This window comes from Cyprinodon tularosa, unplaced genomic scaffold, assembly GCF_016077235.1.
Source record: "Cyprinodon tularosa strain WSP-4 unplaced genomic scaffold, ASM1607723v1 ctg368, whole genome shotgun sequence".
In the NCBI taxonomy this organism is placed as follows: domain Eukaryota; kingdom Metazoa; phylum Chordata; class Actinopteri; order Cyprinodontiformes; family Cyprinodontidae; genus Cyprinodon; species Cyprinodon tularosa.
Genome location: NW_024039083.1, coordinates 1,064,805 through 1,090,936, shown reverse-complemented (window position 1 = coordinate 1,090,936; position 26,132 = coordinate 1,064,805). Strand labels below are relative to the sequence as shown.

At 39.4% G+C, this 26,132-nt stretch overlaps 1 protein-coding gene across 1 annotated transcript in view; it reads left to right on the top strand.

Moving 5' to 3' along the window:
- The window catches only part of sdccag8 (SHH signaling and ciliogenesis regulator sdccag8), a 60,767-nt gene extending 35,148 nt beyond the window's left edge, over window positions 1-25,619 (top strand). The window contains exons 15-18 of the mRNA XM_038296099.1: window positions 8,166-8,274; window positions 9,662-9,793; window positions 24,954-25,080; window positions 25,299-25,619. Coding sequence (XP_038152027.1) covers window positions 8,166-8,274; window positions 9,662-9,793; window positions 24,954-25,080; window positions 25,299-25,337 — 407 coding nt within the window. The 3' untranslated portion in view covers window positions 25,338-25,619. The remainder of the gene's footprint in view (window positions 1-8,165; window positions 8,275-9,661; window positions 9,794-24,953; window positions 25,081-25,298) is intronic.
- Window positions 25,620-26,132: the final 513 nt, after the last annotated feature.

The following is a 26,132-nucleotide window of genomic DNA, read 5'->3' as shown; positions in this document are numbered from 1 at the left end:
TATTCTAGATTATTGTAATTTTTAGTAATTGCTTGAGCTCATACAAAATTTTTACAGGAAGCAGTTAATGGGATTTTAAACTCCAGGTCTGGATTAACTCCACTGACTTCCTGTTGCTTACAGGATTGTTTTTAAGATTTTGCCTCTGATTTTTAAGGGTTCTTAAGCTTCTGCCTTTTAAAATTTAAAGTATCTTCTAAAACATCTCCCTAAAGACCACTAACATGAAACAATTTGTTGCTCATAGATATTCTGAGAACCAGTAAGAAAATCAGAGATGATCATACCTTTGCTGTTGCAGCCCCCAAACTGTGGTATAATCTGTTAGTCCATATAAAAGGAACTGCTAAGATGCCTTAATAGACAGTTACTCTTTGGCTTTTGAAATAAATATCATTTCACCCCTTTTCTATTTGTTCTTACAATATTTAATAACTTTTTAATACAAATTATTAAACAAATGTCATTTTTTGTTGTCTTTTTTCTTTTCAACAACTCATAAATATCATTTTGTTTTTCCTGCTGTGCTTTTCCACTTGGTGCATCATCTTTGTTAGCAATAAGTAAAGTTGCCAAACATTCAATTTAATTCAATTCAGTTTATTTATATGGTGCCAATTTACATCACATGTCATCTAAAGGCACATTACCGAGACAATTCAACCAGATCATATAGTCAAACAGATTTTCTCAGATTTCTATCTAAGGAAAAACAGCTGATTGCATCAACTCATTGAAAGCAATGCCTCACACCAAGTATGGTTGTAGCGACAGTGGAGAGGAAAAACTCCCTTTTAACAGGAAGAAACCTCCAGCCGAACCAGACTCATTCATTGAATTAACGCAAATTGATGATCCCTTTAAACGTATCAAATTTCTTCCTCTAACTTACAAAGTGAAGAACCCAAACATTTCGGAAATGACGTAGTGATGAGACCTGATAAAAATCTGCAAATCAATATATGAACAAATGGTAGTAAAAGACTGACGCTCAGCTAGGTGACCCATTCACTTCAGTGACTTTAAACCCTATGAGGAGAGGATGAGCACCAATGCAACAGCCACACTTTAATACAAAGGGGGAAATTACCCCCAAATTTGCTCATCTAGAGACGAGAATAAAGAGTGTTTATGGTTGTATTTAAGCAATAATGAGATTTGGCTGAGACATTAGCTCAAAAGGCAGATGAAAAGACACTACAATGAAAGCACGGATGTGCATCCGTAGTGGAGACTTAAAAAATAAAACATCCATTGTGGTTTTCCCCAATTATAAGTAGAGGTTTTAAGGATTTACCAAAGTATAAAAAACACGAATTCAGTAGCTGGTTTAAAATAAATAAGTTTAAAGTCACAGTGCCCTATGGCTGATAATGACCTGTGCCATCACCGAGGCAACGGTTGCCACTAAGCCATCGCTGGATGAGGATGTTTTCCAGCCCTTTGTGTGACGGTTGACAGAATAGTTTAATTCAGCTACATATGAAAGTTTTCTGTATGGCTGGGCAATATATACTTTAAAATGTTATGATATTGTGCAATATTATTGTGAAAAAAAACATTATTCCTTTGCCGTCTTTCTTGGGTAACTTTAGTTTTGTCATTGCTTACATAATAAGTACGATTTAGATCACTAAACATATCCTAGTAAGTGCATTTAATCATATTCTTCAAATTAATAAATGCCCCAATCGGAAAAAATAGAAACAAAAAAGAAGAAAAACAGTCAAAATAAAAATCCTTACTATTCACTTAGTGTCTAGAGTTTTTAATCATCATTGATTCAAATTGATTGTTTTTACAATAAATCTAAACTCTTATCATGACTAGAAACATTTCATAAAATACAATAAATGATACGATAAATGCTGGCCCCGAGTTTTCAGGATAAGCAGCATGTTTAGGGTTATGCTTCTGCATCTCGATTAGATGTAAATCTGAACTTTGACTAGGCCACTCCAAAGCCCACAGTTTATCTTTTGTTTTAAAAACTTGCTCAGAGGTAGATCTGATATGCTGTATAACCGGAGGATTTCAACTTTCACCTGCTGATGGACCGTTGTTCTAGAAAATAAGTAGAATTCAAAGTTTTCATCAATTACAGCAGAAATCTTGGTGCAGCGTAGTAATGCCAGTACATCACACCTCCGCCACCATGTTTTACTGTTTGTTTGATCTATTTCTGAATCATCTCATCTAGGGCTGAAACAATTAATCGAATTAATTATGATTAATCGATTATTGAATAAATCATTAACTGATTCATTAATTGATTAATCGTTAACTGGAGTAAAGAGACTGTAAAACATGCCTTTAGATGACAGACAAAATACAAATATATATATGTATTTCATTTGAAAAAGAAATAAATTTTTATCCTTTCAATATGCTCTATCCAGAACTTAAAAGTTGAAAAGTTTTAGTTGCATGTGGTTTAATTCTCTATAAAATCTTCTTTAAGGAACTTTTCGCTATCTGATTAATAATCAATTAATTGAAAAAATTATCAAAATAATAGTTGCAGACCTAGTCTCATCAGCCCATAAAAACATCAGGATGTTTTATAGAAAATATAAGAGGGGTGCTCTTCTAGTCGAATGCTTTTTATTTTACAAAATAAAATAATTATTTGGAAACAGATTTCTTTATTTATTCAGGTTTTTTCTTTGCTTTGAAATTTGTTTGATCATCATTTATTTAAGCAAACATAAAAGTATTTGAAATGCCATTCCCAAGCATCCAATAAAGCAGAGTTTGTCTCCATAATTGATCAGATCTGAGCAGTTTCCCATAGCTTGAAGGATCCGTCCCTTCAGAGCGTTCTGCTGTGGTGCTGATGACTGTTGATCAGCTCAACCAAAGTAGCAGTGCAGCAGATTATGCCCTCGTTATCATGGAGCCGTCACTGCACTGTATTCCTGTATTTAAAACAACTCATACTGAGGTTTAAAAGCAACAAAACACGAACGTATGGCTCACTTAAAGCAAGTAAGTGAATCTTATTTTTGTTTTCTCGTCTCTACCTAAATTTGGTGATGGGCGTTTTAAAACAAGGCAGTATGGCTGCATTTAACTTTTATAATTGTTTGTTATTTTGGTGATTCTTTCCTATTTTATTGTCACTCTCATCACCCCTTTATTCGCTTTTCTAGCTTATATACATTTGAAGTCATGTTACAGCGCCCCATGGGTACAGCTCCGTCGCCCCCCCTCCTCCTTAAACTCCACATATCAAACTTTACTTAGAACCCAGACAACTGTCTCTGCCAAATGTGCTCTGAAGTCCAAAGATTGTCCACTTGGACATCAGCTCTAAAAACTAAAGGAGCTGGGGACTGACTTTTAAAAAAGGAAGATGAAGGTGTCCCAAGGCGTGGAAACCAGATGGGTCCTACGAGCTGTTCAGGTTCTGTGCATGGAGGATCTATCTGGGCTGCTTTCTAAGCTGGAAGGAAGAGAACGTTTGAAGAGGTCCTTCATCTAACTAACTGTTCAGTAACAGCTCTTTCTGGTGCTTTATGTTTTTATTTTTAAATTATCTTTGTACTACAGCTACAACTCAGTGTTAAATATAATTCATGTATTTTTTCCCTGAATATTAGAGAAATCAAAGCAGTTGCCTGTGCATATGTTCAATACATCTTTACTAAACAGATTTTATGTTATCTTTTTGTTTATACTATCTCCTCTTTTTTAATCAGGACTTTTAGCCTGCCTTTAGTTTGCATAACTCTTGTTTTAATCTATTCATCAAGTTAACTTATGTTGTCTGTACAGGCGGCACCCTTTGAGTCCAACGCTTTGACGTGTTTTTTCAGATCAAATGAGAACATTGTCATACAGTTGGAGCTGGTTCCTGTTGTGCTTTAGCTGGACCAGAAAAAAAAAAGTAACGTGACTAATGGAGACCTTGAGTCGGCCTCTCTACAGATTCATGGCTTCTATCTCCTCCGGAAGGATCTCTCTGTGGGGTGGATCTTTGCTGGAACGGGGTTTTTATGTTTTTCAATAGAAGGATCCCCACTATTACATGTACTGGAATAAATCTCAGCTGAGCTAAATTGACCTTAAGAAGAAAAGGACAGAAGAGAGTATTTAAGAAGATGATAAAGAGCAGACAAGTGAGGCTGATGAGAGAAGGTGATGGGAGCAGAGTGGGACCCTGCTCGGAGTTCTCTGTCTGTCTGCACAGCAGAGCTGCTGCTGTTACCACATCTGTTGTGCCATCTGGATCCCCCCACCCTCTAACACCCTCCCTCCCTCGTCTATCTTATCTTTTTATTTACCTGTGGTTCTCTTCAAAAAACCAGGGAGCCTGCTGGTACACAGAACAAAGATGGAGGCTATAGAGGGAAGAATGGATGGCGGCGGTGGTGGTGGGTAAACAAAGCGTTACTTTCTGGCGCGTGTCGGCGGCACACATGTTGTCTAAAGAGAGCTGACATCAGAGCACAGCAGGAAACTGTGGATAGGGAGGGTATAGAGGGGTGGATGTCCTTTAGTAGCTCGCATCACTTCCTATCCCCATGCAGCCCAACAGACGAGCTGGATAATTAGCTTTCCTGCTCTCCAAATCCCGCCTCTTTGTCCATCCGTTTGTCCATCTATCCATCCGTCCCCTCTCTTCCATCCTCTCTGCTCCCCTCCCACCTTTTTTTTCCTCCTCTTTTTTTTTCATGTTTCTGTTTTTGAGTAAATGTGTACAGACCAACCCCTAGATGATATCAGATATTTGTCCCTCCATCCCTCCCTCCTTCGCTCCCTCCCTCATTTTTCCTCTGTTTGTTTCCAGTGCCAGTTCTGCTGTGTCTCTGTGTCCCAGGGTTCTTTTTGGCCTACACATGGCAAGACATATTCAAAGCCCGCTCAGTTAATTAGCATTCTTCATACAACTTTTGCAGCCCTGACCAAAACTTTGTTAAGCATATGCTTGAATGCACGGCCGCAAGATCTTGTGGTTTTATAGTTTTATGGTCTGGTGCATCCTATTTCTGCAGTAGCCCACACAGATTACAGCAGATAATGCACAAACAAAAAGTCTGAATTCTCCCTATCAAGGCGTAGTTTTTGGGAAACTTTTAAAAAAATGTTTAAAGTAAAGGATCAGATTTTAACAATGCATTGTAAGACAGTGCTGAGACCAACAATCTGCTTTTTGGCTTGAATTGTTAATGCATGCAGAAAACAAATATGTGATTGACTTGTTCAAAGTCTTTTTGTTTGAATGTAACAGAATGCTGGAGCAGGTGGATCAGTCCCACAATCCAAACGGCAGCCATTGTTTTTTTTCTGTTTGTTTTTTTTTCTTCCCCCCACTTCTTTTAAAGAGCAGACATATGTTGGAGAGTGAAACGTAGACCATTTTCAAAGGAGCGATAAAAGCCCGGTGTTGGATTGTTCAGAAAGAGGCCCCCGTGTGTGGATGAGGACGTGGCAGGAAGGCTGCAGGAAAAAAAAAGAAAGAGAGCACTTTCAAACAGAAAATCTCGCTCCTTTTACCCCCCCTTTTTTTTTTGCACACTTTAGATTCCCTCTCTTACTTCAGTGTACGGCTGGTTCTCTCTGTTCACCGGCTCCTGTTGTTTGAGCAGTTTTGATGTTAATGAGACTGTTGACAAGTGCAGTTTTGGATATCCTTTAAAAGAGACATATGTATCTTTCTTTTGCTGCAGTTTTTCACAGTTGTTTTCATATGGCTTTGCTATGGCCATAAGGTAATGGTTGTCCTCTGATCCTACTGTTATGTTTTTCTTCCAAGTTACATTCTATCTGAATGCAAAGAATCAAACAAATGAACAAATTTTACACAGAAAACTATATATTTTACACAACTTCACATTGACTGAATTTTAATGTTTTGGTTTGTTACTGATTTACCTCCAATCTGAGCGGGCAGAGCCTTTTAACTCTATAATAATAGTCATCATGAACATTATCATCACATCATTTACTCTTAAGGAACCAACGAGCTTCTCTTTAATGCCAGTGAGAAAACATGTTAGATACTCGGGCAATGAAGCAATCATGATCAATATTATAACAGCTACCTGACCAATATGAATAGAAAATAGGTCCCATCAAATGTTCTGTATAATTTCCCTGAACACTGATCCAGAACAGGCCCATGTTTTGAAGGATGAAGGCAGAGGAGAGGATCAAAAGCAGGACTCAAATATTTAGTCAAAAAAAGAGGTGGGCGTTCTTCCTGTCACTTATTGTTATCATGATAAATGTCTAGTCATAACTAGATGGTACATACATTTTATGTACCATCTAAACAATAAAATTTTAATTAATTGATAAAAAAAAACTAAATGGGAATTTTATTATTAGCGTTTTCCTTCTTTGACATATTTTTTTTCTTTGTTAAATTTGTAGAATTTGATTAGGTATGTGTTTTGATTGATATATTTTACAATTCTTTATGTAACTGGAGTCCTGAAGGAGCTTATTTTAAATGGGTTTAGATTTTCAAGAGTAGTGTTTGTGATTGTTGGGCTCTGATTAAGGTCTCATGCAGCTACAGCTATGTAATTACCTAAAAGCGACTTTAAAAAAATTAATGAAGAGTGTCTTTATCCTCAACTGTATCGTTTTAACACTATAGTATCTTGAATATTGTGATAAGATTTTAAGAGCAAACCTGGCTCTTGTCCAAAATCCAAATGACAATTTTTTTCGACAAATATTGTGATTTTATTTAGATTGCCTCTATGCTAACTAAAAGCCTGTAGATGTTTGGTTGTTTTTATGAGCTTGAAAGTTTGCTTGTCCAGAGTCCATTGTTGCAGGATTTTACTGTTGTTGTTGTTGCATTAAAAAGTGCTAACTTCTACTCGCATGGATGTATCTGTGCGCTGGCTACAACTCTATCTTACCTTTAGCCGATATCAAATTCACTGTATAACTGACCATGTGACTGAAGCCGTTGAGCTTAACATAAACATTGTTAGAACACTAGCTGCTGTGTGTGCTCTGCGTGATGAGGTAATCAGTGTTGAAATCATAAAATTTAGGTCATTAAATCACTGTTTAATCACTGTTTTTATTGCTGCGTATGATATCAATGAAAATTAAAAAGTCATAATATTGGGTCTGTTACATCCATGCAATATTTTATCTACCCAATTAGTTGATATTGGAGCCAATATCCAAACCGAGTGGAAATATCGATATTGACAGATTTTAAAAGGCTTCAATCATGAAACATTTTTCAGCCCTACTCTACGCTTTGCCACCTAAGGAACAGCTAGCTGTGGCCACCCAACCCTGCAACCCCTCCTTGCCATTTTCCTAAAGTATTATTTCTGTATATTAACACTGTTTCTATTCTGTTTTCTTTACCCATTTCTACTTGATCTGTACAGAGTAAGTTGGATATATATTTTGCAATTCTACTGCAGATGCAACATTTGACATATTACAGCCTGTTCTGATATCTGTTGGTTTTTTTTGCATGTATTGTATGTATTTTTATTCTGTATGCTAGCAATTAGAGCCAGCACTGAAAGAACAGCTGTGTTTAAGTGAACTTCCCATGAATTATGACCCTTTGACGTGAGTTTTCCTAAAGCCTTCAGTTCAATTCAGTTTATTTATATACTCCTAAAGCACAACATATTGTTATATTAAGGCACTTTACAGAAACAGTTCAATCCAATCATAGAGACAGACTGGTTGAAGGCTTTCTATCTAAGGAAACCTGTTTGATTGTCCAAGGTGCCGGATTTGCCTCCTCCTAGACGAGCATGTTTCAGCAGTAGACATTCGCTTGCAAGGCTTTCAACTTTTCAGGTTGAAATATCAGTGAGATAAAAAAAAGCTACTTTTTCATACTCCATTCAGCCTTCCCGTTACCTTCTTTAAGTCTCGCTCTCTAACCTGATTGAAGAGCAGACATTGACAGGCTGTATAAAGGTAGCATCTGTTCCCTTTCTTTCAGACTTTTTTAGTATTATTGTGATCTTGTACATCTTCTGATGATGGATTACGATCAGACATCAGAGAACAATCATAGTTTTTTCTTGTTTTTCATCAGTACGGGCCTTTCAGACTGAAAATCAGCGAAAGTCACAGTGTTTGTGTCTAAACAGTATCTACCAGTTTGTATGTAATGTGTCTTTAAGAGGATAAATAGAGTAATAGAGTAACTTTATCTTTTTCAGTTGGAGAGATGGAGAATCTCATGGGTTCCCAGAATTCCCTAATCAGGAAGCTCAAAGAGGAATGCTGCAAACTTGGGGCCAAACTGGAAGAGTTTTCTCATCACAGCAGGTCAGTGTTTCTTCCTAAACATCCATTCCCTTAATGATAGTTTTGTTTCCCTCATCACCTCTCCTGCTGACTCAGTGGCATAACTTTTTGTTTTCTGTGTCAGGGGAACAGTTGTTTGTTCTCTCACTTTGTGCTTTATCCCCTGTCTGTTTGACGTCCGTGTCATCGTTTCACAAAATCATCATCCGTCCAGGCTGTTGGGCAGAACATGTTGGAAAAAAAAAACAACAACCACAAACTGCTCTGCAGTCTGACCTGTTTTCTCGTTAACCTGATGCTACAATAGTCACAGCAGGCCGGCCCAGCTCTCCATCTGGGCTCCTTGTGCGTGTGTGTGCACGTTCGCGTACTTCAGCATGTACATGTGTGTGTGTCTATGTACGGGCCTGACCCTGGGCCCAGAGTCCTGTCAGCTGTTGGAGCTGTGCTGCACATTAGTCACATGACAGCCCTCAATCTGGCCGAGACAGACCGCGGCGGCCTCACCGAGCACAGAATGCACACACAGCCCAAAGTACACAGAGTCCTTTCCTGTAGTACTCCTTCTATTCTGTATTTTTAAGCTAACGTTTCTGTGTTAAAGGATGCAGAGCCTTGCAGACCGCCCTCATGGCGTTCACTCTGCTGTATGAGCGTGGGGCTGCGGTGTGGTGTTTGAGGCTGCAGGCTGTTCGCACCCATGGGGTTCAGAGCCGCTCTAGCGGTTAAAGTCCTGCTGGACTGCTGAAGTTTGGTAGCAACAAGGCAGCTGTAGCAAGAGGAGCTAATAAACTGATGCAGTTAGTCTTGCTAATGTGTTAGTCAGACTTCAGGCTGCCTGTTCACCTTTGGTGGGGGAGACAGATTTTAAGGGGTTCAAAGAAGAATCAGTTTCTGCCTCTTGTTTTTTCTTTTGCTTTATGCGCTGCTTATGATTTCTATTTTTACATTACTAATTGGTCAGTTTTACAGTGAATCTGGATACATTATTGACCTATCAATGTGAGCAAACACATTGGGTTAGATAATCAATCACTCTCTTTCTCACACAAGTGTTTTATTTGAGTCTCAATGTTTCTACATAGTTGGAAAGAGTCAAAAATGTATCAACATTTTCCAGGAAGTAAAATATAAACAGCTTTGTTGCCTATCTCACAGTTTTATCCTTTTTTTCTGTCTAAGGTTCAGTTTTAAAGACTGACGCTGTTAGAATATTTAGTCAATTAACGCTACTTTAAACTGGTATAAAAAAATAGGTTAAAAGGATATTTTGACCTGAATGTTTTTTTTTTAAATTTACCTCTGATCTTTTTTGGTCATTTTTAGTGCCTCTTTATGTTGCTATCCTAACAGACTGAGGTATATTTTATGTTTTTCACTCTTTTCATTTCTTGCTTTCTGTGCACAGGAGTGAGCTGGAACAGCTGGCCTTGGAGAAGCAGCACTTGGAGGAGACGGTGAAGAGTCTGAGAGCTCGCTGCTCAGAAATGGAGGAGCAGTGCGTCCAGCATGGACGCATGCACCAACGCATGAAGAACAGGTGTGCCACTTTTACGCTGAAAGCTCTCTCTCTGTTACCCACACCGATGGAGTTTTCCTTGGACCTGAGGGCTCAGTTTGTTAGCAAGCCTTAGATGTTCACGTCTGGATTATTTTGTAGTCATCTTTGTTCATAAAATGGACTCGTTCATAGTCTGGCTTGGTACAAGTTTTAGAGTCTATTAGTTCACACAATATGTCTTTGTTGAATCCAGCAGCAGGGGGCGCTGTAAGTGACAGAAAGGGTATTGGTGACATTGTTTGGCCCAAATACATAGCAACTAGTCATAAGCTTAATTTCACCAAATTGATTTCATGCAATGAAATATCACACAATTATCTTCTTATCTAAAGCACATATATACACGTGTGTAAAAATGTATATAAAATTTTCACTTGGTGAAAAGACTGTTGCCCTTGTCCATAAAGGCCTGCTCACACTGGTGTGTGTAAGAGATATATAAACTTGATCTTGTGTCACCTTTCTCTTTTAAAGTTTCTTCATTTGTATTTGATTGTGAAAATCCGGCCTGGATTTCAAGTGCCTGAATCTTTTTGTTGTAATAAAGACAGTGTGATTAGTCAGAGCCGACATTTTGAATCAGGATTCAGGAGAGTTTTCACCTTTTGTCAGGTGCGTCTCTTACTGCTGGTCTTACTACTGAAAGTTAAATATGGAAAAGGGGTTTTAGATTCTTGGACTGTGATTTTTGTCATTTTCTTTAGTCACAGCAGGATTCTTGCTGATTAGAGTCTGACTAAATCTTAATCAAAAGCAGTTCATGGGACCTAAACTATGACTAAAAGCTACAGACCAAAACTTCAAATGGGGAAGAAGTATTTGACAACATTTTCACCAAAATTGTTTTGTATTGTCAAAAGACTATAGGCTAACATTTATTTAGAATGCTATCAAAATTGACAGTTTAATTATATATAATTTGGATAATGTGTGTGATTGAAAAGGTGTCAGTTCAGGCATTTAATCTATTAGCAATGGCCTGCCATTGGTTACAGTATTTCCCTTTTAATTTCCAATTAAACAGCTGAACTTCCCTATCAATGAAACCCGACATATATTCCTCTTCCTCCATTGTCCCCCGTGAACTCCATGATCTTCTGCACCGGCTGCTTATATGCTCGGCAGCAATGATTAATTAAAGCGGTCTTGCATTAGTGATATTAAATAAACAAGGCATAATGAGCCTAAGTTGAGTCAGAATTGAGCATCCAAGTCTGGCTTTGCTCTTTGAGTTTAATAAAATGCTCCTCTGGTTGCTGCAAAATGTTTCTTCTGAAGGTTAGTTTCTAAGTCTGAACCGAACGGAGCAAAATATTGCCTGTATTTTATTTAGCTTTATTTGACGTTTCGGTCAATAATTTGATTTGAATTTTTATCTTTAAATATTTAAAGGTACAGTGGAGGACTTTTGCAAATCTTTCAAAAGACACGCCACCTCCACTTTTAAAAACAAAATGCGCAATCCGGTACCTGCTCCCGAGAGGGAACGCCTCGCACACACGATGCCCGTGTGTATAACAGACCATTCACATCACCGGAATAATTGACAATTAGGAGGACCACTTATTTTGATGATCCACTCGGAAAAAGAACATCCTCCACTGTACCTTTAACAAATTTATCTTTTGCTGTGAAATTTAGAAATGGGAGAACAAATGTTCTAAAAATGTGAAAATTGTTGATTTAGGAAGCACGCCGATGGGACCTAGGGAGTATTTTTAGGGATCAAAGAAAAAAAAAGTAAAAAATCTGTATAAAAAATCCAAGTCATTTTATACAGACATAAGAAACAGAAAGTTTTCTTTTCTGTTTGTATGAATGTAGAGAAAGACTCCCCTTTAATAAATTCGGTGAACTTATAAAAACACTGTGAACAACTGTGAAATCTAATTAGAAAGAAATATGGATTCTCAGCATGGTTTCCCTTTCCTGTTTACATGACCACATTATTATTTCCAGAGTAACCTTGTTGAGTTTTACTATTAGCTGTTTTACTAACTTTGAAAAGTTGCAGATAAAAGTTGTGTGGATGTCATGTGCGGGGGTCTCTTCCTCCTGAGTACAGAGCCCAGTTGGTGCGTGTCTCCACGGGGCGCCTGGCATGCCGCCTGGCTCTGCCAGTGTGGGCGAGGCTGTGTGGGTGTTGTTGCCCCACTCTGCAGGATCTCTACCCCAGTGCCCGCCCCGCCATCACTTCCACATTGCACCAACACACACACACACTTTCACCCTTCTCTTCCACTCCATCATTGACGCCACATATTGTCTTCCACCCACCGGTGTTAACCTGCCGACAGTCGGGGCGCTGCCAAAAAAAAGCAAAGTTTACCAAGTCACAGCTGTCTCCTGGTAATGTCTCCCGTTTTTGAGCAAAAGAAAAAAAACATTTTAAGTTGTCACGCATTGCCGAGCCTTGAATGTTCTGTGTTTCCTTGCATATGCTGTGGTGGTATTTCTCTTTTTTTCCCCTCATGCGCGTGTGAGTCTGCGTGCCCGTTCATGTGCATATGGGTAGTAGATATTGCACGCTCTCAGGAGGCTAAGCAGAGTTGGATTCTGGCTGCCAAAAATGGATTGGCTTGGAAGTTGGCGCCTAACTTCTCTCTTCTCCCAACTGAACCACGATAATCACTCTTGGCATTTCTGAAGTTTTATTTTCTGCCTTGACACTCAGTTTGTTGATGAATCCTCCTGATAGTTGAAACTCTCCAGGGTTTTCATCTCTAGCGGAGGTCAGTTGTGGAGCGAGTGTCGATCCGTTTGACCATGTTTCTGCATCCTAAGATGTGTGGTTTTCTTTTTTTATAATTTTTTTTATTTGTTTGGCTTAAGCAGGAAATGCATGTAGTTTGTGTTTGATTTTGTTGTTTTGCTGTAAGGAGACAGAGAGATGAAGTAAAGCAGCATTACTTAAGTTTTATTGTTCCTTTTATTTGCAGGTGGGACTTCTGAGGCTTTAAATCCCTCAGATATTTGGTTTGCAGTCGAATAAACACGAAATATAGTTTTTTATTGTGTGTCAAAGCTTTATAGAAGTATGTAACCTTGAAACATTCTGATTTCTTATCAGTTTGTTTGCATATTATAAGCCAACATGTATTAAGTTCCTCTATTCATCTGAATAGCAAGACAGACTCTCAGTCCTCCTGCTAGTCTATACATTGGGTTTTGTTTGTTGGTCCCTGCAGGCCCTGATTGCTCCACGGACGCCCCACTGCGCCGTTTGGGGGGGGGATAAGGTGTATGTGTTAATAAGCTGGTGTAAGTGGGTTCAATATCCAGCGCCCCGCCCCTCCCTACAGCCTCTCCATCGGCCTGCAATCTGTGCTGCGAAGAGCGGCAACAGCGCACCACGCACAAAACATTTGGAAAATCAGCTTGATTTATTTTTACATGAGCAAGCCGATTGCCAAACTACACAGGGGTTTTAGCACACAGTGTTTTTGCTGCGCCAGTTAATTATTTATTTCACTATTTCTGTGTCATTGCTTGTTTTTGTTTTTTTGTATTGAAATTGGAAAGAGGGAGAGGGAGGAGAGTTGGAGCGGGACACCAGAGAGGTAGAGAAGATGCAGAGACAGACGCTGGAAATGATTAACTTTCACTTCTGGAGATTAATGGTGTAAATTTAGACGTATTATTTTGAAGATTTTTTTTGTAGAAGAACAGAAGGAAAGTTTTTTTTTCTTCCACTGATGTTTTTGTTGCTTATTATAACTTTATATTTATCCAGTAAAGGACACAGATAAAGACGGCACATTTTTTTTCTGACCAAACGGATCAAAACTCATAACTTTCAAGGAATTTAATGACTTTATTTAATTCACATAAAGGTTTTAGGACTGAAAAAACTTCTTTTACATCTTAAACTACTGAATCTAAAGAAGAACCCGTAATTATCAGCAGGTCATATGTCGAAGAAAGTAGGGCGTGTCTGGTCAGAGCATGCCTTTAAACATGAATTGGATGTTTGGAAATATTCAATTCAGATCAGATTGACCCAGTTTTTGCCTAAAATGATTTTCTCCACCTTTAAAAACACATCAGGTCCATCCAACTGGCCAATCACACGGCTCATACGTGAAACACGGATGTATGAAATGCTTCTATATATCTTAGTCTGTTGGCTTTCAACGCTGAAGTTAACGAGACTTTTAATAATGAAAAGAGGCATATTTTTCTTTCTCTGTTTTTCAAAATCATGTAACTAGTTAAATTTGCATTTCAGTTTTGAAACTGTATTATTTAGGTATATTTACATCAAAGATACTATTAAAATAACTCTATAATATTGAGTAGGGTAAAAAAAGGTGGGTGGTTGGAGTGAATCTTAAAGCCACATCTTCTATTGGATGGAAACAGATTCGCTTCCAGCCGCCATCGTATCCGTTTCAGGTCGATCTTGACGTAAAGACTTTTCTTTAACCTTCTCTCAGCTGTGATGGCGCTCATCTTTTTCTCATCCTTCTTCCCCCTCTCCTTCACTTGAACCTTCCTCCTCTCCTCTCCTCCTCTCGTCCTTCTGCACTAAACACCTCGCAACCTTTCCTCACCTCACAGCTGTTCGCAGCCTGTTTCACCAATTATCACTACGCACGTACACACTTAGGTCACACGCACATATAACAGACCAGCATCGCACTAGCAGTTATTTAAGCAGTCGTAGCGGCAGCAGAGTGTGTTTGCCAGAGCGGATGTGAGTATGTGCCGTGGAGGTTTGGTTTTATGAGGAGACTAGCAACATATACGCAGATGTGCCTGTAGATCCACAGGCTTCAGTCGGCCATATGGCCTCCACCAAGAAGGATTGGGCGTACGTCTGGAGGAAGAAGAAGAGGAGAGGGATGGGGCGGAAAAAGGATGGTGGAGGGATGGAGGGCCATGTGTGACAGGAGCTGTGCAAGCAGTTGTTGAAGTATGCACGCCTGTGGATGTGTGCGTGCGTTAGCACCAGAGGCTCCAGCAGATCGGTTAATGGAACAAATGGTCGCGGCGGGGCCGGGGAAGAAGGAACAGGCTTGCTGCTACCGCGGGCGGACGGTGAGCCTCGGGCGAGGGCTGCTTCATCTGGGATACCGCCGCACACAAACACAAATACGCACGTTCTGCTCCCCCCTCCCCGCCCGTTCCCAAACACACAGTGTGCTGCCATGCCCCAGAAGCAAAAAGAGCGCTCCTCCAAAAACTTTTCATTTGCAAATGAAGTTGGCAGAGGCCGGGGGTTAGAAGAAAGGAGGGCAGCCTTCATTTGCCTCATCTGTGTGTGTGATCTATAAGGTTCAGACAAACAGGGATGATGATGCTGATGAAGATAACAGAGTCACCAAGAAGGCAGCACAGTTCTTTTTTTCTTTTCTACACAAATGTACCCCTCGGTTATGATTCACATAGCGCCGCTAATATCAACAACACTCCTGTCACTGCTTTCGTATAGATCACATTTACAGATTTCTCTTTACACATTTCTCTTTCCTTTTTTTTCACATAAAAGCAGCCTCTGCACAGGAGAAATGCAGAGCGAGGATTTCATGTGGTTCTTCAGCTGTTAATGTTTAGGAAATGTGTAATTACACATTTAATGTTCCATATATGAGGATGTTAAACTCTCATTCATGATTGTGTTACATTATCTCCCTAATGTCCTATTTTCGGAAACGCTTGCATGGAGAAACATGTCGGCTGCATGCAGGAAGACCTCAAACCGGGTTATGAACCCAGGATTGATGCTAATGACCTCTGCACCATACAGCCCTGGTGTTAACCTTTTAACATGGATATAATAACAATTCTGTTTTTCTACTTGTTTTATTTATTTATTTTTGTTGTTGTTGATTTATTTCCTCAGTTAGATAACTTTCAGAGACATATCTGTTGTTCTTTATCATTGTTCCCATTTCCAACCTTTTTATTTCCACTCCATCCCCTAAAATAGAGAAAACCCTTTACTTATATCTGTCATCTTTTTGCTTCTCCTGCATCCTTGAGCTCCTACCTCTGGATGGCGCTGATCAGTCATCTACTGTTCATCCTCTCCTCCTTCCTCTGTCATCGCTCCCATCTCCGATCTGCCCAGCTGGCTTTTGTAGCCAGGAGCGACCGCAGGGCAGCCTGCTGAAAGAGCATTGTCAAACGGTGGCTTTACAGCTCAGTCACACACACACACACACACACGCAGACGCACAGATTTGCAGCTCAGATGTCGGGCTGTAGCCAGAGGCTTGCAAGCTGGAGCGTTAACTGCGTATAGCGACACATCTCAAGCCCCACTCACTGACACTGAGGCAACTTTATAAAAACACAAATGGAAAAGCTGGGGCAGTAACACCTGTCCTTTTCTGTCAGACGGGGAAAAAAATCTAAAAGTAACATCAGCAGAAACACTTTTATGCTCCAAAACGGCACATTAACGGGGGCCTCACGGCCATGACATTAAATAGATGATTTAGCAGCCTGCAGCAGCTCTGACACCTCAGCTAATACAACCAAAGCCTGAGCCGGAGTCAGAACTGCTGTCAGATCCCCACAGAAACTTTTCAATCAGGCTATAGAAGAGTGGTCGCTGTTTCATGCTGCTTGATCTTGTGTCAACTGCTGCTGAAGCACTGCCTGGAAACATTCAAATAAATAAAAATAAAAAGAACAAGAGCTTCTGGCTGCTGGAAATGTTTCTTACATTTATCGACTTTCATCTTCTATCTTTGGATTTGTTGCATTACAATATCTAAATGTTTGCATTTGAAAAAGAAAAGTAAAGGATGTTGAGTGAGGCTGAGAATAAAGCACGACTGCAGGGGGTTGGTGACCTCCTTTATTCTAAGCAACATATAAATCCCCCCGTTTGATAAAGTACACCTTTTTTTTTATTTTACTAAAATCTATAAATTATATTTTTTTCATCTAAAATCCTTAGAGTAACATAAGCATAGAAGTAATTCCTAAATCACAATAAAGCTCATTCAATAACCCCAACATGCATCTAAAACAATAATGCGTGCTGTAAGATTCTAAAAAGTTAAAAATATTAGAGTCCTGGAAAAAAAAATACCTTCACTGTCATCATTTTGCACTGATTAGATGTAAAGAGATATCTGTGACAAACAGAAAAAAAGGATTAATAAGAATATAGCTTAAAAACCCTCCAGTAAACTATTACCGTCAACAAAGCATTTAAAAAATTGAATTTCTAATTAATGTCTATCTGATTTTATTGAAAATAAACTGTTGACTATACTGTAGGTGTTTTCTGAGGTGTAAATAGATTAAAGCGAGGAACAATTTTTTTTTTAGTTCTTTTAATTTTATATATCAGGTGATAAGCATGGCAGATGGGCTGTAAGGTTAATGTGCGACTGATGTCTGGCACATTAGACCTGTAACAAAAACACAGAAAAGATTTTGTCGGGCACAGCTGGAGAACATCTGGATAAAAAAACACTGAGAAACAGACTCTCTACGACGGGGGGCGGGCTGCTTTAAATGCTTAAACACTTATCAGCTGGTATTATTTAAAAGGCGACTTTATTTTTACTGCTGAAAAATTGACAACAGCCAAACTTCTTCACCATGTGAGGAGAAACGGGGTGCTGGCTGTCAGGATACTAATGGTGGCATTAGAAGATGACCGGTAGTTTTTAAATGAGGGCAGAAAAGTAAAACATGCTCCTTCTGATCCGCCTCCACCCAAGCCGTCACCGATCCTATCCTCATGTTAGCGAGAGCAACAACTGGCATGGCAGGCTGGTGAAGAAGACGCGGGGCATGGCCTCCAGGCCGGCGCCAGACACACGGTGCGCTGTGTGCCAGCCAAGATTTAGCTGGAGAGCCGGGGTGTGAGGGTGGTGGTGGGCCTGGGGTCGCTGTGTGTGTGTGTGTGTGTGTGGCAGCTGTAGCCATCGGGCCTCTGGCAGCTTTGCTGTAACCAAGCAAATTGAATACGTCTGCCTGTGTTCTTCAACCAACTCCCCCCCCAGACGATCAAGCCCCACAAACAAACAGACGCACACAGCTACAGAAAGTCAAACATCTTTCTAATAAAGTTTTGCTTCAGATTTCATTTTTTATTTTCCCTGTTCAAAGCTCCAGTTCTCTGCCTGTTTTACGTTACAGCTTCTGTCCACGGCCTAAAATAAAGTCTCCTCAAGAGTTATTACTCGAGTTTTCCAATAAATGATTTATCTCACCCCCTCCCTCACATATTGCTACACATTTCTACTAAAATAAGCTATTAAACCAGTGCAGTGATTGGAAGTATATTGTAGTAGATTCCAGGATCATTCATTTATTCAACCTTATCCCTGATCAGCTGTTTAGAGCCCCTTCCTTTAGTTATGCCTGCACACTGCCTGTGTGCTGGCTGAAACAAGACAACTACATTGATCCCTTATTTATATTATATTTTTAGTTGAACCAACAACAAAAATCAGACAGTGATAGGGTTGAGGCTAAGTGATATTGTTTTAGAGTTAAAAAGCTGACAAATAGCCCAGCTAATTACCGTATCAAGCTAACACCAGATCCTGTGTTACTCTAAAGAGCAGGTCACCATAATGATCAATTATTCTGTCCTGGTCTGGTTTAGGTTAAGATTATTGTAATAAATCATGTCTAATTTAAAGGTAAATGTTTATTTCTCTGTCTTTTATAAATGCTTAAAAGATGGAGGTCAGGATGTCATATTGGCCCAGATAAGTTCCTTTCTTTCTTGATTTTCTGCTTATAAAAATCCTTGACTTTGGATGGTCTCTCAGTCTGACCCAGTTTACCGGTGAATCTGACGTTTTCCTAATGTTTGTTATTATGTTCCGCTGGATGAACGCTGCTGTGGAAACAAGCGGCTCACATGGAGCTGCTGAGTGACAGACCAGAACGCCGCTCACAGATCTCCTGGATCAGTGCTCCTCTAAAGTGGCGTTAGCACTTTCCCTTCGGAGCGTGCCTCCAGGACATATGCTCCCACCTGTAAATAAATATGCAAACACAAACACAACAGAGTTCAGGCGCTAGCTGTGGGCTATGACTGATATACGCCACAGAGAGAGGAAGTTGGTGTGATGTAATTAAGCTCCTCGGTTGCAGCAGTCGATGGAGAGAGTGCTGCGGTTTGGAGGTGCAGAGTTTGATTATTGGGCCGTCAGGGGAAATTACAGCAAAGTGCCCCGCAGCTAAACTTCAGTTTTCATGTCTGCTGGAGAGCAAAACGCACACTTAGAGGCTGTTTCAGGTGGGTTTTTTTTAAACGTTGGGCTGATTTCAGTGCAGATAGAAGTGAGCTGGTGACTCCAGCAGGTGGTGTCCTTCCACCAGGTCAGGAGGGAAGCTCTCCCTCTGAAACTCTGACGGCTTTCACCGTCCGCAGACCCTCTCCTCGTCTCCTCGGTCCAGCTGAAAACCCAAACTTCCTTCCCTCCTCCTCACTTCCCAGCAGCCGGCAGAATGTGTGCGGATTAGTGAGGGGCACTGTCTGAGCATTAGGCTGTATTAAGCCCTAATTAAAGAGTGTGCCAGTCGATGGAGGCCAGTTATTGGATTTGCTGCTTTAGCTGCTGGAAGGGGCGCTACCTTAATGATGCACACACACACACAGCTTTCCTCTCAGGGGCAGAGCACGGAGGTGAGATGAGGTGGATTAGAGCGAGGCCAGAGGTTGGCAGCCTTCTGGCCGCGTTTGGTCATACGTGCAGCGCGGGTCACAGCTTTTACTCACCGCGTTACATAAACCTTCAGCTTACAACCTGCAGCTGAATTAAACATCTCAGGCCACGACCCGGCCGGCTGATTTACTGAAACCTACCAGCATTTTTTACACCGACTCATTAGCATTTCCCCAAGCGAATGGATTCATATACAACCACATGCTGTGATGTGTTTTATTGGGATTGAATAACACTAACAGAAAAAACTGTTTGTATTCAGAATTTAAATAATATTAATATTTTATAGAGCGGGAGAGGTGATGATCCCAAACTGAAAGCTGTTTGGTTTGCAGAACCTCAAATGCAATTTATCATTAATAAACACAATAAATCTCAGTTCTTATGACAGAATATGATCCCTGACGGATTGGTTCAGTTCTTAAGCCTTGTCATTCTTCTTTTTTTCTTTCTTTAAATTAGTTCCTGGAAGCCTTTAAATACGTTTTGATCAAAACATCAATGTTATAAGAGGCTTTAGCTTCAGTCCAGTCTGTTTCTTCTGGACCTTTTAATACGATCTCTCCTAGAAATGTTATCATATTGATCTACATCTTTTTTTACCTGCATGATACCACCACCACCGTGTTTCGCCTTAGGAATAGTGTGCTCCAGGTGATGTTATTCATGCGTACAAAAAAGTTTCAATAATTAAGCTCATCTTTAAATCTAATTGGTAAGATTTGTTTTTTATTCAGGAGTATTAACAGATATGAGGGTAATGCACGTTACTCTTAAGATTTGTGTTAACAAAATAAAATAAATGAGGGATGAAGTAGATGGTTGAAGAGGTGTGGGGTGTGAATGTGGCGATGCTGCATGATAAGTCTGCATTGATCAGACTATAAAGATGAAAACATTCAGTATAAAGTCAAAAGAAGAGGCACTGATGGCAGATTCTGCTTCTGTTTGACTTGGCAGGCTGCCTCACATATGTCCCCAGCAGAAAAACGACATGTAAAACTTGTCTACATATTTCAGATTGAGATATATATATTTAAACTTTGCAATCAATCATAGCTAATTCTCTGTAACAAGCTTCTTTAAGTTCCTCTTCGATCGACTAGCAGCGTTTGGTAGACTCTGTTTCGCTGCGTCAGACAATATCTAGATAAGGACTGACATTTTTTACTGCGTGACTCAAACTAGTTCAGCGTTACGGAGCTGAAGGCCTTCAGTGGGAACATTCTCAACACTTCCCTCATCAAACATTTAAAGAACAACAGGCTCTGTTGCTGACCTTTATGCTGCTGTCTGCTGCGCGCTCCATCTTCAGCAGCCACCTCTTCCTGGTTGGGTTGTTGTGAGATGTCATGCTGTGCCATGGTGTAGGAGGGGAGAAGCAGAGTGGGAGGAAGGAGTGAGGAGGCGGCTGGTCAGGACAGCTTGGGAGCCGGCTGCAGGCTGGGAGGGGGGGGTCGCTGCCCTCGGCCTCCAGATACCGGACAGAGCCTCAGGTCTGCCATCAGGCGGGATGAAGTAGACCGGTTGGAGCTGAGCATGGAGGGAGAGGACGGTGAGGATGGTGCTAAAGGTGGAGGGGGTCCAAACAGAGAGGCAAAGGAGGATTTAAGGGCGGACAGTGTGGGGGGGGGGAGCAGCTTGTAGCAGAGTTGGGATGTTTGCCTCCTCCGTCTGTCACACCGAGGCAGGAAGGCCTCTGCCAACATGACCAGCAGGGTAGGGGCATCTGCCCCAAACCCTCATCATCCTCCCCCTTTGTATCTAACCAGCTTCTTCCTGGATGAACAGTAATTTAAAGACTCTTTACCTTGCAGGTCCAAGATTTAGACAGAATCAGTATCTTTACCCATCACTGCTTAACAGAGGTATATCCTGAATATCAGGGACTAACCTCTACCACCAATAAACAAGTCGTTGCTCATTTCCCAGCATCTCTGAGACGTAGAACTTTGTCTCTGTAGATGCTATATATACAGCAGATGTAGCTGACTGTGAGTGGCTCCCCGTCTCATTATCAGGAAGTGTTCACCGATTCTCTTTAGAGAGGAATGGATGAAACACCGGCCTGCTGGTGGGAAATGTTCAGGCAGGTTCCTTCCCTAAACACTCCAGCCTCACACGCTCGCTCCCTCTAATCCCAGCGCTGTGAAAGGGTTCATTGTCTGGAGGAGCCCCTGTCAGAGTGGAGGGGCGGACTAATTGGGATGTTGTGATGAACCTTCACACGGACGCATTCCCACAACTTTCTCTGAAGAAAAGAAAGCATTTTACACAGGGATGCTTTGTAGATGAAACAATGCTCAGAATAAAAACCAATATATTGATATATGTCCGTGATGTAGCTGACTTCCAGTTGCAGCTTCTAACTTGTCTGACTAAATGTTTATAAAATCTTAACTAACTCTGCTGCAGCTTTTGTTTGCTGCTTTTCAATGGACTGGATCAACAGTTCAGAGGCAGAAGATTACAAACATATTAGAGAGAGATTTATTCAGTGTAATCATATCTGAGTGGTTAACAGAATAGAAATATAATATTATTAGAATGATATAAAGAATCCAAATCCTAAAGTAGTACAGGGAGCAATATTGGATTAGGAAAGGACTTCTGGGATGTGATAAATCCTTCCCTCGCTCCCAGACCCTGGGCTTTAGGTTTAGTAGCTGATGTTCTCACAGAGGATGGAGAAAACATGGTGTTATAGTAAAGATATTTACCTGATATCTGACTGCACTAGTTCCTTAATTAGTTGCTTTTCAAAGTTTCCACTTCTTATTTCAGCCATTTGGAAAATATATAAATATCAGAAGGTCACTATGAGCTCAGGTTAGATGGTTTTTCATTGCCTTTAGATATGAAATTATCAATATAAAAAAGTATGGCGGGACAAAAGTACGGAAGAGGATTAGGGCCACTGGAAAAAAAGAAAAAAAAAGTTAACTGATTTTTAGATTTTATTTCAGAGATTAAATTTTAATTCTGAGATTAAAGTCATAATTCTGAGAAAAAAAATTAAGAATTCTGAGATTAAAGTCAGAATTCTGAAAAAAAGTCAGAATTCTGATTTTAATCTCAGAATTCTGACTTTTATCTCAGAATTCTGACTTTTTTTCTGAATTCTGACAACAAAATTTAGAATTCTGAGATTGAAGTCAGAATTCTGAAAAAACAGTCATAATTCTGAGAAAAAAAATTAAGAATTCTGAGATTAAAGTCAGAATTCCGAGATTAAAGTCAGAATTCTGAAAGAAAAGTCCGAATTCTGACTTTTTTCCCCCTGAATTCTCACTGAATTCTGACAATAAAAAAAGTTAGACTTCTGAGATTGAAGTCAGAATTCTGAGATTAAAGTCAGAATTCTGAAAGAAAAGTCAGAATTCTGACTTTTTTTCTGAATTCTGACAACAAAATTTAGAATTCTGAGATTGAAGTCAGAATTCTGAAAAAACAGTCATAATTCTGAGAAAAAAAATTAAGAATTCTGAGATTAAAGTCAGAATTCCGAGATTAAAGTCAGAATTCTGAAAGAAAAGTCCGAATTCTGACTTTTTTCCCCCTGAATTCTCACTGAATTCTGACAATAAAAAAAGTTAGACTTCTGAGATTGAAGTCAGAATTCTGAGATTAAAGTCAGAATTCTGAAAGAAAAGTCAGAATTCTGACTTTTTTTTCCCTGAATTCTGACAATAAAAAAAGTTAGACTTCTGAGATTGAAGTCAGAATTCTGAGAAAAAAGACTTTTTCCCATACTAAACTGAAATAAAATTTTAAAATCAGTAAACTTTTTTTTTTTCCATTGGCCCTAATCCTCTTCCGTACAAAAGAGAATAATAGAACTCAAAGTTTTGATTAAAGGTTTAAAAATATAACGTAAAAAGCATTTTGTAATTGCAAAATTTAAATTGAATTATTATAGGAAGAGAGGACTTGTAAATTTTTATTAATCCTTTATTAAATACTGCAATTTGAAAACATATTTTTAAATCCTATTTTGAAATGACGATTTTTACTTTATTCTCTCTGTGTAGTATTTGTGTGACCGTTCTGGCCCCCGAGGATTTTCTTAAAAGTTTCCTGTTTAACTTTTTTTGACCCTTTTGGTTCCTTTGAAAATATATAATCAAATTGCAACATTTATTAATAGCTGGACAAATAATATTAACAATTCCTCTACAATATTTTAAAATCTGCAATTGCAAAATATTTGGATTTCCAATTGCATGTTAGGGTTAGGGTTGCCTGTTAGTTTGCTTTGAACTTAAAATGAAAAGTCTATTATATGTAAGAGTCCTGCTTTGGAAGAAATGAGACGTTAAACTTTTCAGACTTTTTGTTCACATTAAAAGATTCACATTTTCCACAATGAAATGAATGCAGAAGCTTGTGATACAGTATAAATACCTGTAACTATTTGTATTTCTACTAAACAAAATTATATGATGATATAAGCATTTAATGATTAACATCCATAAATAAGAAATCGTATTAAATGAAATGTTAAATCTTTCATAATCAGCAGTGGATGCTTGAAATGTACTGTAGCAAAAATATGCACAAGATGTGAGATCTGCTGTAGCGCCTCACATCTAAGTGCTGCAGCCACCATATATACTTACAATGTGCTGATTTCCTTCATTTACTTGAATGAAAAATGTTGCATGTTGGATGGCAGGACTGAGTTTAACTGTTCTGGGAGCTTAGGCTGATAAATATCTTGGATCGCCTCCACATATTCTTTTTGTTGGATTCACAGTTGTTTCTCGTATTGGTTTTAAGTTGAAAAGCAAACGATACATGGATTCAAAATGATGCAGAAAAAAAGCATTGGTCTGATTTACAGTTTGTTGAATTTTAAGCGCTACATACATTTTCTTATGTGCTGAGAATTTGCAAGCTGGGTGCAACCGCGCAAACACGGAGCTTAGAGGAAACATTGGTTGTTTTTCTTTTTCATTGACTCTCTTGGTCCATAAGGTCGATGGATGCAGGATATAACCAGCAGCATATGAGGCATTAAAGTAATTTTTTATTTTTCCATTATTTAACACTATGAAATTATGGTTTTGATCTTCCAAACAATTTTTCCTCCAGGATCTTTAAAATCGTTTTGATTCCTCAGCTTTGATTGTTTGTTGAAGTTCAGGTCTGATTGAAATATTTATCCCCAAACCTGAAGACGTCCCCTTAAGCAAATAAGACCTTACTTAGATGGCCAGAACATTCTCCTAATTCACCATGAGGTCCATCCAATAATCTCTCTACATTCCAAGAACACCTTCAAGAAATGGGATCACATCTGGCCTCCATCCTGGTTATTTCCATAACAGTGTCATCATATCCATGTGAACAGTGTTGGTTTTAGATCCAAACAAAGTCCAGTGAAATTAGAATCTCTAATCCAAGATTCAATATTTACATTAGATTTTTTATTAGCCAAGAGAGCTGCTTATTCTCCATCACTTTCACTCAGTGTGTGTGTGTTTCAGGCTGCAGCAGTTGGACCGGCACTGTCAGAGCAGCGCGCAGCAGGTGTGTGAGCTCCTGGCCAAACAGAGCCAGCTGATGCAGGAAAGAAACGCGCTCAGCGAGGAGATGCAGCAGCTACGAGTAGAGGTACAAACACAAGGACACCAGAGGAGCTTGTGACAAAGTGTTTACTTACCAAATAAATCTGGAGCCGTTTTCCCTCCGAGTGGGGGGGGGAGGCTGTCTCGTTTCAGCTGATGAATTCCGCTGGTTGTAGATTTGTGGGAAAGTTTTCTGCTTAGCACCGTTATCTGATGTCACAAGCAGGTGTGCTGGTACTGAAGTTGTTTATTTTCTCTTTTTAGTTACCAAACCTGAGGAGAAATGAACCCCTGAGTGCATGAATTCATCATTCCTCATCTTCATCCTGGACTTTTCCTCTGTAACACTTTTTTTTAAAACAAAGCAAAGTGTATTTCCAATCTCTTCCCCATCAGCAGGCATTTTATGTCACTTTCACTCTGAATGATGTTTCATGGTTACAGAAGCCTATCGTGCTTCAAATATTAGTAAAACTCTGAGAAAAATAGTTTTAAATGTTCTTGATATACATATTTGTTTTATTCATGAGTTGTTTAAAGGATTTATAGGACCATTCATTTTATGAAATAAAGTTTGTATTTGTGTTTCTGTTGAAATGTCATTGTCAAAATTAAAATTATTTTTCAACATTTCAACTCTTTTCTCTTGCTTTAGGAATAATAAACTCTCTATTACTGATCCATACAATGACTTCAATAAAAGAGTAAAGGACTGCGGCCATGTTGTTTGCTGCAGTCTTCTTTAGATGAACCAGTCTGAGAGTCCTGACACAGTCCAGCTAAACTTGTAGTGACTTCAATGTCTGGATTAATATGGCGGGAGAAAGCCTTTGTGAATTTAATCCACAGGAAAACATGTAATGAGCTAAATTATCAAAGAGTCATATTAAAACAAGGAGCAGGCAATGTAGCAGTAGCAGGTCATCCAACCCTTGCAGGATACTAATCATTTGCTGAGATATGGTCTTGTTCTTACTCTAAAAACAAAGTACAAAAGATCTCAATGTGACCTTTGGCTAATTATTTACAAAGCCTCTTCTTTCCATATCTATTTTTCATTTTACATTATATTTTAAATAATGTCTATTTGCTGTTGAA